Source organism: Bos grunniens, chromosome 5 (assembly GCF_055505025.1).
Source record: "Bos grunniens cultivar Pamir isolate PY7600 chromosome 5, Bosgru_T2T1.0, whole genome shotgun sequence".
Classification (NCBI taxonomy): domain Eukaryota; kingdom Metazoa; phylum Chordata; class Mammalia; order Artiodactyla; family Bovidae; genus Bos; species Bos grunniens.
The window spans coordinates 81,215,537-81,232,593 of record NC_141169.1 but is presented as its reverse complement, the minus strand read 5'-3'; the positions used below and the strand labels follow the sequence as shown (position 1 = coordinate 81,232,593).

Below are 17,057 nucleotides of genomic sequence, written 5' to 3'. Positions count from 1 at the left end.
AATATCGCGAGAACAGAAGCCACTACCACCGTTGAAAACGTCAACACGGAGTTGGTGAAAGAGCTCTCGCGATATTCCCTTTGCTGACGCCGTGCTCTGTGAATCAAGAGGCGTGGTTCAAATTAAAAGGGTGTGGCTAAACAGAAGAGATTTACATTTATTTCAGTTATACGCATTTGGCTGATACGGAAGTAACTTCTCCAGGGAGGGATTTGTAATCTACCAATTTGGAAACCTAGGGCTTCCCAACTAGCGCGACTGGTAAAGAATCTGCCTGCCAATGCAGAAGACGCAAGAGACATGGGTTTAATCCCTAAGTAGTGAAGATCTCCGGGAGTAGAAAGTGGCAACCCACTCCAGTATTCTTGGCTGGACAATTCCACGGATAGACCAGCCTGGCAGGCTATGTAGTCCATAGGGTCGCAAAGAGTAGGACTCCACTGAGCGAGGGAAAAGGGAATACACATCCGCATAGGCACGCATACAAAAAGTTAGAGACCACAGAACGAATCTCACGCAGGAATTAACATTTACAGCCCTATATGTATCACTCCTCCAAAACTCTCATGACGTTTTGTGCAGTCTCTCTTTACCTCTTTATTTTCTTCCGTCAAGAACGTTTAAACTTTGCTTTTAAGACCAGGTAACATTTATTAAATGTTTTTCTTGTCTATGGGTTGGCCAAAAAGTTCGTTCGGATCTTTCCGTAATATCTTATGGGTAAATGCAAACGAACTTTTTGGCCAACAATTAGTAGGCTCCATAAGAAAGTACATCTGATCTACAAAGATTCTGATGTACCTATCTATAGGGCAGCAATGGAGATGCAGACATAGAGAACAGACTTTTGGTACACAGTAGGGGAGAAAGAGGGTTGGATGATTTGAGAGAACGGCATTGAAACAGGTGTATTACCACATGTAAAATGGGAATTTACTGTATGACACAGGGAACACAAAGCTGGTGCTCTGTGACATCCTAGGGGGTGGGACTGGGAGGAAGGTGAGAGGGAGATTTGGGATATATGTATACCCATGGCTGATTCATGTTGATGTGTGACAGAAGCCATCACAATATTGTAATTATCCTCCAATTAAAAATTAAATTTAAAAAAGCACATCTGTCTCCGTCAATCTTATATCACCAGTACATTTCTAAGTACTCAACTATTTATTGAGAAAGAAAATTAATGCTTCATTCAGCTTTTTCTAACACTTGCTATCATAAGAAGCAACAGAGGGGACTTTGAAAAGAACGGGTTCAAGAGCAAGCCCACGTGTTACCAGATTTTGCAGACATTGAGATTTCAATTTTAAGATTAATTGACCAAAAATTCTCACAAAAAGATAATAATTACTAATTCTTAAAGGGTAAACAGCACTTTTTTTTCACCCTGTAAGCAATATTTATATGCTTTACTGTGTGTTTCTCATTTAATCCTCACAATACTATTCACTTACTAGATATGGAAATAGAGATAAGTGGCAGTTAAGTAATTTACCCAAAGTCAAAAAACTAGGAGATGCAGAAAAATCTTGACCACAGAACCAAACTGCCTTTCAAAGGAAAAATCATTTTATTTAATGAATTAACATTTACTGAAATATAAAATTTTACTAAATTTAAAACATCCTAGAAAATAAGGGCAAATAATTTGCACAGATGGAATTTCACTTCCAGACTTTCATCTCAAGATTAGCCCCAAAACTTTAAACCACCTCTAAATTGATTTAAAGCTTAAATTGATATTTAAGAAGAAACATAGTAGGGTGGTTAGGATCACAGACACTGAAGCCAGGATTTCTTGGGCTAAAATTCCAGTTCAATCACTTGCTAGCCTGTGTGACCTTAGGCATATTATTTTACCTCTTTTGTCCTCTTTTGTTTATCTATAAAATGCACAATAATGTCTCAAAGATTGTTGTAAGGACTAACTGAGTTAATATATATCTAAAGTGTTTCTTTTTTTAATTTATTTTAATTGGAGGCTAATTACTTTACAATATTGTGGTGGTTTTTGCCATACACTGACATAAGTCAGCCATGGGTGTACTTGTGTCCCCATCCCAAACCCCCCTCCCACCTCCATCCCCCTCCCATATGCAGCGTTGTCCCTATGCACTGGCTTCAAATGCCCTGTTTCATGCATTGAACTTGGACTGGTCATCTATTTCACATATGGTAATATACATGATTCAGTGCTATTCTCTCAAATCATCCCACCCTCTCTTTCTCCTACAGAGTCCAAAAGTCTGTTCTTTACATCTGTGTCTCTGTTGCTGTCTCGTGTAGAGGGTCATCGTTACCGTCTTTCAAAATGCCATATATATGTGTTAATATACCGTATTGGTGTTTTTCTTTCTGACTTACTTCACTCTGTATAATAGGTTCCAGTTTCATCAACCTCATTAGAACTGATTTAAATGTGTTCTTTTCAATAGCTGAGTAGTTTGCGACATTTTACAGGAAATAGTGATCAAGACCATTCCCAAGAAAAAGAAATGTAAAAAGGCAAAATGGTTGACTGACGAAGCCTTACAAAAAGCTGTGAGAAGAGAAGCTAAAGGCAAAGGAGAAAAAGAAAGATATACCTATTTGAATGCAGAGTTCAAAGAACAGCAAGGAGAGATAAGAAAGCCTTCCTCAGCAATCAATGCAAAGAAATAGAGGAAAACAATTAGAGAATGAGAAAGACTAGAGATCTCATCAAGAAAATTAGAGATACCAAGGGAACATTTCACGCAAAGATGACCACAATAAAGGATAGAAACCTAACAGAAGGAGAAGATATTAAGAAGAGGCAGCAAGAATACACAGAAGAACTATACAAAAAAGATCCTCATGACCCAGATAACCACGATGGTGTGATCACTCACCTAGAGCCAGACATCCTGGAATCCAAAGTCAAGTGGGCCTTAGGAAGCACCACTATGAACAAAGCCAGTGGAGGTAATGGAATTCCAGCTAAGCTATTTCAAATCCTTAAAGATGATGCTGTGAAAGTGCTGCACTCAATATGCTCACAAATTTGGAAAATTCAGCAGTGGTCACAGGACTGGAAAAGGTCAGTTTTCATTCCAATCCCAAAGAAAGGCAATGCCAAAGAATGTTCAACCTACTGCACAATTGCACTCATCTCACAGTCTAGCAAAGTAATGCTCAAAATTCTCCAAGCCAGGCTTCAACAGTACATGAACCATGAACTTCCACATGTTCAAGCTGGATTTAGAAAAGGCAGAGGAACCAGAGATCAAATTGCCAACATCCACTGGATCATTGCAAAAGCAAGAGAGTTCCAGAAAAACATCTACTTTTTCTTTATTGACTACACCAAAGCCTTTGACTCTGTGGATCACAGCAAACTGTGGAAAATTCTGAAAGAGATGGGAATACCAGACCACCTGACCTGCCTCCTGAGAAATCTGTATGCAGGTCAAGAAGCAACATTTAGAACTGGACATGTAACAACAGACTGGTTCCAAATAGGAAAAGGAGTATGTCAAGGCTGTATATTGTCATCTTGCTTATTTAACTTATATGCAGAGTACATCACACGAAATGTAGGCTGGAAGAAGCACAAGCTGGAATCAAGATTGCCGGGAGAAATACCAATAACCTCAGATACGCAGATGAAACCACCGTTATGGCAGAAAGTAAAGAAGGACTAAAGAGCCTCTTGATGAAAGTGAAAGAGGAGAGTGGAAAAAGTTGGCTTCAAACTCAACATTCAGAAAACTAAGATCATGGCATCTGGTCCCATCACTTAATGGCAAATAGATGGGGAAACAATGGAAACAGTGACAGACTTTATTTTTGTGGGCTCCAAAAGCACTCCAAATGGTGACTGCCACCATGAAATTAAAAGATGCTTGCTCCTTGTAAGAAAAGCTATGACCACCCTAGACAGCATGTTAAAAAGCAGAGACATTACTTTGTTAACAAAGGTCTGTCTAGTCAAGGCTATGGCTTTTCCAGTAGTCATGTATGGATGTGAGAGTTGGACTATAAAGAAAGCTGAGTGCTGAAGAATTGATGCTTTTAAACTGTGGCTTTAGAGAAGACTCTTGAGAGGACCTTAGACTGCAAGGAGATCAAACCACTCAATCCTAAAGGACATCATCCCTGAATATTCATTGGAAGGACTGATACTGAAGCTGAAACTCCAATACTTTGGCCACCTGATGCGAAGAACTGACTCATTTGAAAAGACCCTGATGCTGGGAAAGATTGACGGCAGGAGGGGAAGGGGACGACAGAGAATGAGATGGTTGAATGGCATCACTGACTCAAAGGACATGAGTTTGAGTAAGCTCTGGGAGTTGGTGACGGACAGGTAAGCCCGGTGTGCTGCAGTCCACGGGGTTGCTAAAGTCGGACATGACTGAGCAACTGTACTGAACTGAATACTTCCATTGTGTATTTGTACCACAACTTTCTTATCCATTCGTCTGCCGATGGACATCTTGGTTGTTTCCATGCCCCAGCTATTGTACACAGTGCTGCAGTGAACATTGGGGTACATGTGTCTCTTTCAATTCTGGTTTCCTTGGTTTCCTGTGTATGCCCAGCAGTGGGATTGCTTAGTCATATGGCAGTTCTATTTCCAGGTTTTAAAGAAATCTCCATACTGTTCTCCATAGTGGCTATACTAGTTGAATTCCCACCAACAGTGTAAGAAAGTTTCCTTTTCTCCACACCCTTGCCAGCATATATTGTTTGTAGATTTTTTGATAGCAGCCATCCTGACCAGCATGAGATGGTACCTCAGCTTGGTTTGATTTGCATTTTACTGATAATGAGTGATGTTGAGCAGCTTTTCATGTGTTTGTTAGCCATCTGTATGTTTTTTTTTGGAGAAATGTCTGTTTAGTTCTTTGGCCCATTTTTTGATTGGGTTGTTTATTTTTCTGGTATTGAGCTGCATGAGCTGCTTGTATATTTTTGAGATTAATTCTTGGTCAGTTTCTTCATTTGCTATTATTTTCTCCCATTCTGAAGGCTGTCTTTTCACCTTGCTTAAAGTGTTTCTTTATCTTAGCTGCAAAGATACCATCAGCCCTTCCTTCTTTGTGGGTGTGATTGAGCTCTTGTGTGGCTGGAAACTGATTGCTGTTTAGTTACACCTGATCCCTGGTCTCTAAAATAGTCTACTTTCAAGGTAACAACTACCCCATAAGAATCAGATGTCCCAATAAAACAGAACTGACTAATTTGATCTTGCTTATTTAAAAAACAGCTCATGATCTTCCAAGCTACTCAGTGAAGACTAAATTTCCTCCTGAAGATTGAAACCTTACTTAACTTGGAAGGGGCAAGTACTTAATGCTATGGTGGTGTTATATCTGGAAAAAATTTGCTTCCAAAAATAAAAATGTCCATTCAGTAATGATTAGTCAAATCTATTTCACCTGCTTTCACTAATTGAGGTCATTTTTAGACTTGTCCTGCAAGCAGTACATAGCCTACACATTGTCTACCCATTATTTTTAAGGAACTTGAGGTCATTTGTGTCTCGTTCAAGCCCAGTTGTTAAGGCTGGATGGGACCACCAACTGAGCATGTGAGAGTGTCTGTTTGGTGACCTTTTAAAGGCACAGTGGTCTATAGCTTAGTTATGCCTTCACAGAATGACCTCACCTTTATCCAGCCTCTGCCACTCAGATATTTTTCCATTTTCTGATATCATTATATAATATTGGTGGTGAGATAAAATGGCCAAATAATTTCCATCCCATATACAAGATATATCCCTGCTTTTTTATTCCATAAATACTCAAAGCCCCTTGCCTTCAGGAAGCCAGATTTGAGATTTGTCTTCTAGTCCCCTTGCTTGGCTATCTTGTGAAAAAAAAAAAAAAAAAAAAACCCTGCCATTGCAGCAAACCTCAGCATCTCAGCGTTTGGGCTTGCTGTATGTTAGGTTAAAGGAACCTGGTTTGGTAGTGTTGCCTGCAGAAGAGAACCAGGAGATAGGTATTAGATTGGGAATTAACAGTCAGTGCTAACCAATCTGTATTTTGTACACATGATCTAAAGGTATTTTCATGCTGGAGTTTTTTTTGTTGTTGTTGTTGTTTGTTTGTTTTAGTTCTCTATAATTTGCATAAAAGTTTTAGCAAGTGAGTAACAAAATTAAGGTAATTTAATACTTTTTGCTATATGAGTGCCCTAGAATTCAATATACCTCAAATTCAGTATATCCCAAGTAGATTTTATAAATTACCCCCAAATCTATTCTTCTCCACTGTACCTAGGAAAGTCAATGACACCACTAACCTCAGATTTAGTCACTAGCTACCAATCCCAATGATCAATTTCTTTCATTAAAGCTACTTCCAGTTTCATGCTACACAGCAGACTGTGATTTTATGTATGTGTCAAACTATCATAATTACAGAGGATAAAACAGGATAACATGACAGAAAATCAACTTTCAACAGCACAGCAGAAGATATTTTTCCATTTTATGATATTATATAATATTGGTGTTGATCTAAAATGGTCAAATAATTTCCATCCCATACACAAGATATGTCCCTAGAGGTGATTTTCATATCATGTAAACAGAAGCAGCCAAATATATAAAAAATATATGGTCAGAGTTCAGATGCTTCGACAAAAAGTTATGAATACATATTGTAATCTTACTATTACTATTCAACAGGATTAACCTGCCAAATACTCTTATGTATTAAATTTGTTTTTGTAAGTAAAGGATGGTTGAGCCAACAACAATGAGGTCCCTCTCCTCCCTGTCTGGATCTTAGAAGAAGCCAGTCAGACCTGTTCCCCCCTGCCCTCCACTTTCTCATGAACCAGGTTTTGAATGAGTAAACTTGATCAGAAGTTGATTTTTCCTCTAATGGAGAAGTAGTTAGGTTGGGGGAAACTCACTGAAGAGTTGAGTCCTGGACACAGATTGAGGCTGATATTTTGGTATCACATCCATCTAACACATCTATAAGGGTGATGATCTATAACTTATTGATCCCTTTTGGCACTTTCATCATAATACAGATGGGGATTGCTGAGCCCAAGGTGGGAGAAGCTATTAACATCATGTCTATTCTAAGCCAAGTCCAAGCTGAAGGAACACGTAGGGAATCCATTAGAGTCTTCCATTTGGAGGCAAAAGATAGAAAAAATAAGGTTGGGAAATTAGTACTGTCTTTTTTTTGGTCTATACACCAAGTCTAGGTTCGGTGGCTCAGATGGTAAAGTGTCTGCCTACAATGCAGGAGACGTGGGTTCAATCCCTGGGTTGAAAAGATCTCCTGGAGAAGGAAATGGCAACCCACTCCAGTATTCTTGCCTGGAAAATCCCATGGGTGGAGGAACCTGGTAGGCTACAGGACATGGGGTCACAAAGAGTCAGACAACGACTGAGTAACTTCACTCACTCACTCATACATCAAGCAAAAAGGCTTGATTCAGTTAAACTATGATTTGTCAAGGGTGAATTTTTTAAAAATCATTTTAAAGTTTTAAAGGTGCTAGCAACAGCCATAAAGAACAGCGCAGCTTCCCCTGTGCTCCCCCCTCACCCCCACCTTGCATCATCTGTTGGCGAAATGCAGCTGTTTTGTCATCAGCAGAGTCAAGAAGCCCAGGGGAGAGGCCCACATGGCAAAGCACTTTCGTGCTTTAAATATTTCTGAGTCTCAAGTCACTCAAATTCTTGACCAAAGTATGAGACCTCTTTTTATCTGGAATCTTTTATCATTTTCTTATCTCCAGTGCTCTTCAGCCTCACAGTGACATCTGTGATCTGGTCCATCCTCACACTGGTGCTGGGCATCCAATGCCTTCTTTCCGCCTGGCAACACATACCCTTAAGTCTAGGAAGTTTTCTTGACTTGTTGTCTTGATTAATTTTCCCCCTCCATTTTCTCTATTTTCTCATTCTGAAACTCCTATTTATTGTTATGAGATGCCCTGGACTATTAAAAATGATAACTAGAAGAAATAGGAAATCAAAAGCAGTGGAATAAAGAATTACAGCTTTTTCTTTATACAACCACAGTATCATTTTTAATTGGCACTATTTCTTCTGTACTTATTCCTAGAAAAGGTGATAAAAGTGAAATTTAAAGTAATGTATAATAATTAGGGATGTGAGAGAGATTTCTGGTTGCATGTAAATATTCATCTCTCCTTCTTCGGTACCAGAATCCTGGACAATTAAACCCAAGTGAAGAATGAAATTCTCAGGCTTGGCAGGTAGACATGTAAGTAAAGTCACTGAGTAGGGCTTTCCTGAAAGCCGTTTGTCCCCTTTTCTCCTTGCCCTTCCTCATTTCCCATCTTGGAATGTGAGTGTGATGACCTGAGTCCTGCAGCTGTTTTATGGCTTGACAACTGAATTGATACACTGAGGATGGTGGAGGAGGAAGACAGGAAAGTCTCAGGCCTTCTAACCCTTTAGACAGACTATCAGCTGTCTGACTTCATTTAGGTAAGAGAATAAAAATACTAATTCCTAAAACTACTGTAGTAAAGCCTTTTTAACAAGCAGCTGGAAAGTAAAATTCCTGGTGGATTCAAGGAAATTTATACTATTTTTAAGCTCTCTGAAAATTGAACCTCCCTTATTACATGTACGTCTTATTATCTCTCTCCATTTGATTTTCCTTCTCATGTTTAAGTTTGTGATTGAAGCCAGCCCAATTCCAATATCTCCATGCTCCTAATCTTATCTCCCCAGTCCAAACTCCACACTTTTGCCTGCATTATCTTCTGAAAACTCCCATCAGTCACGTGATATATAGTAATTAAGGTTTGTAATCAGTAAAACCTATGTATTCATCTTTCTCTGGAACCAGGTGTTTGATATAAAACAAGTCAGTCTCCCTAGCTTCAATGTCTTCATTGATAAAATGGGAAAGAGACTGCCTTTTTGATACAATTGTGCTCAGAATTAAATTAATATATATAAAATATTCAGCACAAGGAAATTTACTAAGATAGCCTCATGGGATTGTCATTCCTAAATTAAATCCTTAAGGAATTTATGGAGAGAATTATTGAAAAAAATGGAGGCCATAAGAAAGAACTGAATAATTAGATACACTATATTGTTGAACAGCAAGGCTTAATTAAATCAATCTTTCCCCAAGTAACATATGACATAGTCTTTTTCTTTTACATGTAATGGTTTATTGCTGAATTTTATTACATTCAAACATGAGAATTTAATCAGATTTTACCCCTCCTGATTAAAGTGTCATTGAAGTAAAACTGAAACTATTCTTTATAAGTGTACAATTTACTGATTTTATTAAATGTATGGGGTTGTGCAATCATCACCATAATCTAATTTTAGTACATTTCCATCACCCTGATTTTATTTCTTGCATTTACTCAAAATCTTGAAAAGTGAAAGTGCAAGTTGCTCAGTTGTGTCCGACTTTTTGCGACCCCATGGTCTTTACAGTCCATGGAATTCTCCAGGCCGGAATACTGGAGTGGGTAGCCTTTCCCTTCTCCAGGGATTTTCCCAACCCAGGGGTCCAACCCAGGTCTCCCGCATTGCAGGCCGATTCTTTACCAGCTGAGCCACAAGGGGAACCCAAGAATACTGGAGTGGGTAGCCTATTCCTTCTCCAGGGGATCTTCCTGACCCAGGAATTGAACTGGGGTCTCCTACATCGCAGACAGATTCTTTACCAACTGAGCTATTATGGAATCCCATCCATAATGTTAGGGAACCACTGTTCTGCTTTCCATCTATAAATTTGTCTACATTCCATATAAGTGTAACTGTAACATGTAGTCTGTTGCAACTGGCTTTTTTTCAGTCAGCATAATGATTTTGAGGTTCATTCATTTTTGTGACAATTTTTTAACTGTTCTCTTTTGTTCAAATATTTTTTAAAGGACCCAAGGTCAGATTGGTAGGGGAGGGAATCCTCTTTAAAAGTTTTATTTTTAAAAAGTGCACAAAACAGTAACTAACATAAATTGAAAGTTTACTAGGTGACTGACACTCTTTTAAGTAGATAAATTTATAAATTCCTTTAACTACAAGATATCTCTATGAATATTTTTTTATTACCTTCATTCTGTAGGTGAGAAAGTAAAAGTATAATGAGGCTAATTTGCCCAAAGACATAAGGCTAGTTAATGATGAAGATGGGATTTGAACCCAAGAAGTCTGATTTCAGAACCAACACTTGTCCCTATGCCCAGGGGTTATTAATATGATATTCAAATATTTTCATAAGATTAGCTTTAATGGTTAAATGATCTAAATGGAAAAGTCAGGTAATATCTAACACAGAAGATAACACAAACTTTAAACCCTTTTCCACTGGAAGAGAATGGATGGCAGAAAGTGTAACTGCCAGTTGTTAACTAAGCAAAGTTAACAAACAGTGACATCAAGTGATATCAGGGAACACAAGACACAGTGACAATCTGTGCTTTCCAGATAAAGGGGATTGCCAGAAATGCAAGACTTTAGTGCTCTGCATGTGTGAAACTCTAATTACCTGGAGAGAAGAACAGGTTCTATGCTGAATAGCAAGTGTTATTTGAAAGACTTTTAAGTATATGTATATTCTGTAGTATTTAATATACACAGAAATATATGTAAGTTATGGAGCAAGATCATAAACATCTGTAAAACCCCCACCCAACTTGAAAATTATTAAAACCATTTATGTGTGGTTCCTCTGTCTTATCCCACCATCTTCCCACTGCTCTGAATGGTGGATTCTTGCTCCCTGGCATTTTTTTCAACCATATATGAAGCTAAACAGTTTAATTTTGCCTATTACTGGCCCTTCTATGGCACCTACTCTTCTGAAATTTGCTTTTTAAACTCATCATTGCTTTTAATATTCATCCAAAGAGCCTGTGGACTGTGTTGTGTTTTTTACTGCTATGTGAGGATACCGCTGCTGCTAAGTCGCTTCAGTCGTGTCCGACTCTGTGCGACCCCATAGACAGCAGCCCACCAGGCTCCCCCATCCCTGGGATTCTCCAGGCAAGAACACTGGAGTGGGTTGCCATTTCCTTCTCCGATGCAGAAAAGTGAAAAGTGAAAGTGAAGTCGCTCAGCCATGTCCAACTCTTAGCGATCCCATGGACTGCAGCCTACCAGGCTCCTCCGTCCATGGGATTTTCCAGGCAAGAGTACTGGAGTGGGGTGCCATTACCTTCTCTGATGTGAGAATACTACCTTTTGATTATCCATGCTTCTGTATTGGGTATGTGGAGTGCCAGCTTTTGCTGATATTCATGTTTCCGTAAAGTTTCCTGTTCATGCTCAGTTGTCATGACTGCATCACTTTCCCAGGACGCTGTTAAAGCTAACCTCATGTTAGAATCAATGTAAAAAATTAAAAAAAAAAAAAAATTACACCACCCCCACCCATGCCCCAAATGTTTTCATTTAATTGCAGCCATGCAACCGTCTAGGGCATTTCCTTAGAGGTAGAATTGCTAACTCAGAGGACATTAACATCTTTAACATTACCCATGTTATCTGAGTTGCACCCCACCCCTGACCAGTGAGGAGAGTTCCCTTCACTCCACTTTCTCATCTGTTTATATTGTCACACCATGCATTTTACCAGTTTAGAGAATGTAAGATGGCACTTTTTCTTGCTTTTGCTTTCTATTCTATTGATTGATTTCATCATCTCTGCAGCAATATCACCCTTTTGGCTCAGCTGGTAAAGAATCCGCCTACAGGGTGGGAGACCTGGGTTTGATCCCTGGGTTGGGAAGATATCCTGGAGAAGGGAAAGGCTACCCACTCCAGTATTCTGGCCTGGAGAATTCTGTTTTAATTACTATAGCTTTAACTGCCTCTGTTGTAATTTTCCACTTTATTCTGCCTCTTTATGAATGTATTAGATATTTTGGCCCTGACAGTGGTTTGTGTTGCTACTACCTGAAACTTTGGTTAAAATTACTCTTATTTTATATCTATAAGGAAGAGAAAAATGAAAGTGGTTATGCTACTGATAATAAAGTTGAGACCAAGATGAAATCAGTTAAGTGCCCAAAGCCTCACATTAACTCCTCAGTTAATCTTTGATGAGAATTAGACACTTGTTGGATCTAAGTTGTTGACTGTTAAATTGACAATATGTATGAATAACTGGAACTATGTTATTGAACTGTGTTATTACTACTTCCCTGGTAGCTCAGACAGCAAAGCATCTGCCTGCAATGCAGGAGACCTGGGTTCAATCCCTGGGTCGGGAAGATCCCCTGGAGAAGGAAATGGCAACGTACTCTAGTACTCTTGCCTAGAAAATCCCATGGACAGAGGAGCCTGATGGACTACAGTCCGTGGGATCACAAAGAGTTGGACGCAACTGAGCAACTTCACTTCACATTATTGAAAATTTTGTGAAAAAGATAAGATGGGAAGTTAGAGGATATTAGGTAATGCAATTTATGGCTGACGGATGAACAACAACAACAAAAATGTTCCAAGAATCCAAATGATAGGAGACACTCAAAGTATGTGGAGTTGTTCATAGGAAAATAGCTTGATACAGATTTCTTTAACATCAGATACCAGTGTATAAACCATTAAGACATAAAACAAAAATCAAGTCAACTAATATTAGAGCTTTAAAACTCAGTTCAAATATTACTCTTCCTGCAAAACCTCCATCCATCTTTGCAGAAAGTGTTGATTGTTTCCTCCTAGACTGGCAGCTCCATGGCATACAGAATCGTAATTAACTTTGTATATCGTTCTTCTCCCCTAGAATGAGATTCTAAAGATGAGGGAAATTTCCTCTTTCAAGGTGCCCCTCTTTGCCATACAGCAGGTGCTCATGGAGGACATTTTAAAATAAACACATGAGCAAAAACTTAGGTTATTAGGTCTCTATTTTTTTTTAATTTGGCTACATAACTTTTACAGACTATATCAATGTACACAGTTGATTGCAGTTTAATATACATAGAGCTTGACCTTGAAATGAAAGAATAAAAGAGAGTTTTGGGGAAGAAGAAACAGTCGAAGTAAGAAATAAAGCTTATGTCCCTCCTGAGTGAAATTGGCTTTCAACTAGGACAAGGGAAAATAAAGCAGTCTAACCGTAAAATAGTCTAACACAGTCCTATTCAACAGGGAAAAGATTAAATACAGAACAATTTAAAAATTACTGCCAACTGAAGCTGAAAAGAGATCACCAAATAGTCTCTGACCCTTGTAGAAAAGTCAGGCAGCTTCCCCAAGTAGTACATGAAATGCTAACCCTACATCTTTTGCTGCAGAGCCCTCAAGCATCACCACCAGATCACCATCCCAGGAGACCAGAGATTGTCCAAGCATCCAAATTAACCACCTGCAGGTCACACTGTGAAGAAAAATGCTTTAGACAGGCCTGATGTTTTAATACAGTCCATCTTTAACTCTCCTAATGTCATCTAACTGAAAAGATGAGAGCAATTTAATGAGACAAAGTAAAAATACTACAAGACAAATTAACATAAGAATGAGAGAATCTTCATTATAAATCTCATCTTTCAATTTACTGAGTTCCTATCGAACAGTATAATTTAAATCAATGAATGCAATTTAGGCCAAAATTCATAAAAGATGTTTTTAGTAAATACTAGGAAATTTAAAAACACTTTCCCTTTGTAGCATTTGCAAAAGAGAGGAGAGACAGAAAGACAAATAGAGAGGGAATGGGAAGAATGGGGTAAGAGAAAGGGAGATCAGAAAAAGAAACAAAAATTATCTTTTAGTTATTTCTTTATGGATTGTTCTTTGATTTGTTTATATTGTGCTTACCTAAAAAGTTAAACTATCCTCCCTTTTTGAATGCTGTAATTTTGGAAACAAATGATAAATGTTGGTGGGAAATAAGAAAAAAAATAGTTGCTTCAAGCTCTTTCTCATTCTACATTATATATCTTTGTGATGGGCTCTGGCATTAAGTCTCTGGTCTCAAGGGCCTTCCTTAATTTTTGGCTAAGCTTTGAAAGATGAGGGTAATGGTACTGGTCAGCTGAAATTCAGATAAATGTTTTGAAAACAATGGAAATATCTTAAATTGTACCTAAAAAGTTAAAACTCAAGTGATAAGCCTGATAAATCATTTCTTAAATGTCAGTTGCTCATTGAAATTGTGAAACTTACTGGGACCATTCCTATATTTGTGCTTATCTGTGTGAGTAAAATTAAGAATTACAAGGAGGGAGTAGCATTTCTCTTCATATCTTTCAATGTTAACCAAATTAGAAAAAATAGTAAAAGTATATATGTATGCTCAGTTGTGTCTGACTCTTTGAGTCCCCATGGACTGTAGCATGTGAGACTGCTCTGCCCATTGAATTTTCCATACAAGAATACTGGTGTGCGTTGACATTCCATTCTCCAGGGGATCCTCCAGACCCAAGGATCGAACCCACGACTCTTGAGTCTCCTGCGTTGGCAGGCAGATTGTTTACCATCAGCACCACCTGCTGCTGTTCTGCGCTGAATAGCTTCAGTCATGTCCTGCTCTTTGCAACCCTATGGACCATAACCCATAGTCAGTATCATATGGACCTGCAGTCAGCTCCTGTGGACCATATGAACCATAGTCAACCATATGGACCCTGGTAAGGCTCCTGTGTTCATGGGATTCTTCAGGCAAGAATACTGGAGTAGGTTGCCATGCCCTCTTCTGGGGATCTTCCAGACCCAGGGATTGAACCCACATCTCTTTATCTCCTCTTTATATCTCCTGCATTGGTAAGCAGGTTCTTAACCATTAGCACCACCTGGGAAACCCCAAAAAGTATATATGGTGGTATTCAAATGTGACATATACATAGTACATGGATATGAATTTAACGGCATTTAAGATTGTAAGTCCCAGGAGGCACAAACCAACATTAACTTTCTGTGACCAATGTTTAATATTGAATGTATTTATACACCAAATCCAAGCTCCTCAATGACAAAAGTTGGGAAAAGTGACACTGAGTTTTTTTAGCAATGACAAGAGACATGTTTTCCAGATATGTGGTTATGTATTTCCTTTCCCACTTGTGATCACAGTCCCACCAGGTTGGTCTCCCAGTGATCCTGCTTCTCCTCCAGTGATGGATGTGATCCAGTCTGTGTAGGCAGAAATTCTGGTGAAGACTGTTGGTGCGGCAGGATGGCAGTTACTGCTGCCCCAGCTCACAATACCGATGAGCTTGTACTGTCCACCCTCACCACACTGCAGCGGTCCTCCAGAATCTCCCTGCAACCAGCAAAAAGAAAAGTTCACTCTCCCGACTGCATGATTCCTGGGGGACGCTAACCCCCAACTGCAGGGGATGATCAGACAAGAGTGTAAGTCTCTCTCCCATCACAACAGCTCAAGGAACTAGGACCACTGAGCTCGTTGGCTGATGTTACAGATCTCTGATTCAGATCAAAATTTATATTTTCAAAGCAATGCTGAAAGAAACATGAATTCATTTTATGCTGACCATAGACTACCATGCAGGAAGTTTCATGTGTCTAATCAATATAAATGAGCAAATGATGGCTTTGAGTTACACAAAAGCATTTTTATATTTTCAGTGCTACTGGAAATAGGTAGTTTGAGCTACCTAATTCAGCTATGATGTCAAACAATAAGAAATCATCATTTTTTTGTAGGTCAAAAATAGCTGAAAATCATCAGTTTCACGTAGTTCAACCTAGCAATGGAATGAGTAATTCCTTTTGAAAACTGAATCTATGCAAATATCAAATTAGCAGTCGCAGTACATCAACTTAGCAATGGACTTATTCCTCTCATTTTTCACTTTAAAACTGCCATACGTTTGTACCTCTTTCTGGTCAGCAAACAAACATTCAGAAGACAACACTGAAATGAACCTCCTGCCCTCGTGAATGCAGGCCTTAGTTACCATACAGGAGGATGATCCGGAAGCTCCTCCACATATATTAGTGTTTTTAATTTCCAGTCCCCAGTAGCTTCGACAAGATATACTACTGATCAGTGGTACCTTTGCCTGCTGCACAGTTTTAGGAAATTCATCTTCTAGTAGAAAAGAAAGAAAAATACATAGGCAAATGCTATTAAAGGATAAAACAAAATTAGCCTTACATATACACAGACTCCAAGGGGTAAATCCTACTCATTCTCCTCTCTCAGTACTTCAATGATGCCATTAGGTGACTTGTAAAAAAACAATTATTCCACAGTGGTTTATACAACAGAAACAACAAAACACATTTTATGTGCATTCTTTTGTCATTAGTATAGTCCTCAAAAGATATAAAAATGATACCACCTTATGAAAACAAAGACAAAATTTACACCCAAATCAGTTGTTGACAAAGCAAACAACATAATTCATTTTTGACATATGAAGTCTATACTTTATTTCATTGGTTTTGCCATCTTTTCATTCTTTTGATTTGACTTCTGCTGAGCAGGACATTCTAAGTGCTGACACTGACTGGAAGCTGACAGCTGAAATTACATTCTAACTCTTTACTTTGTTGGATATTTGTAACTAGTTAATTCATTTGGAAAATAGGGTGTAGGTGAGACCAGAGACATGGATTTGATCTCTATATGGACTAGAATATTTTCACATAATCTTTCCACCCATTTACCTTTTAAAAAACATTGAAGTATAGTTGATTTACAACATTGTGATAGTTTCTGGTATAGGGGGAAAGTGATTCAGACATAAATATACATTTTATACATATATGTAATGTATATATATGTTCTTTTTCATATTACTTTCTGATTTATTACAGGATATTGAATTTGGTTCCCTGTGCTACACAACAAGACCTTGTTGTTTATCCATCCTATATATAATAGCTCGCATCTTCTAGTTTCAAAGTCCCAATCCAACCCTCCCCTGCCCTTCCTCTCCCTTGGCAACCAAAAGTCTGTTCTCTATGTCTGAGTCTGTTTTTGTCTCATAGATAAGTTCATTTGTGTTACATTTTAGATTCCACATATAAGTAATATCATGTCTACACACTTACCTTTTATACAACCCTATCATTTCAGAAAAATGCCTGACAGCTTTAAGAACAGGCACATACATCTTCAAGTATGGGTTTTTACAAT

General features: G+C 38.5%; 1 protein-coding gene across 3 annotated transcripts in view; it reads right to left on the bottom strand.

Annotated features, from left to right (window-relative positions):
* Window positions 1–14,856: 14,856 nt before the first annotated feature.
* OVCH1 (ovochymase 1) overlaps window positions 14,857–17,057 on the bottom strand; it is a 96,620-nt gene continuing 94,419 nt past the window's right edge. For 2 of the 3 annotated variants that reach the window (XM_086401538.1, XM_086401540.1), the window contains 2 exons: window positions 15,871–16,004; window positions 14,857–15,212 (listed from right to left, as the gene is read on the bottom strand). In XM_086401538.1, the coding sequence (XP_086257664.1) occupies window positions 14,991–15,212; window positions 15,871–16,004 (356 nt within the window). In that variant the 3' untranslated portion in view covers window positions 14,857–14,990. The remainder of the gene's footprint in view (window positions 15,213–15,870; window positions 16,005–17,057) is intronic. The other variant, XM_086401539.1, reaches the window with a different exon arrangement.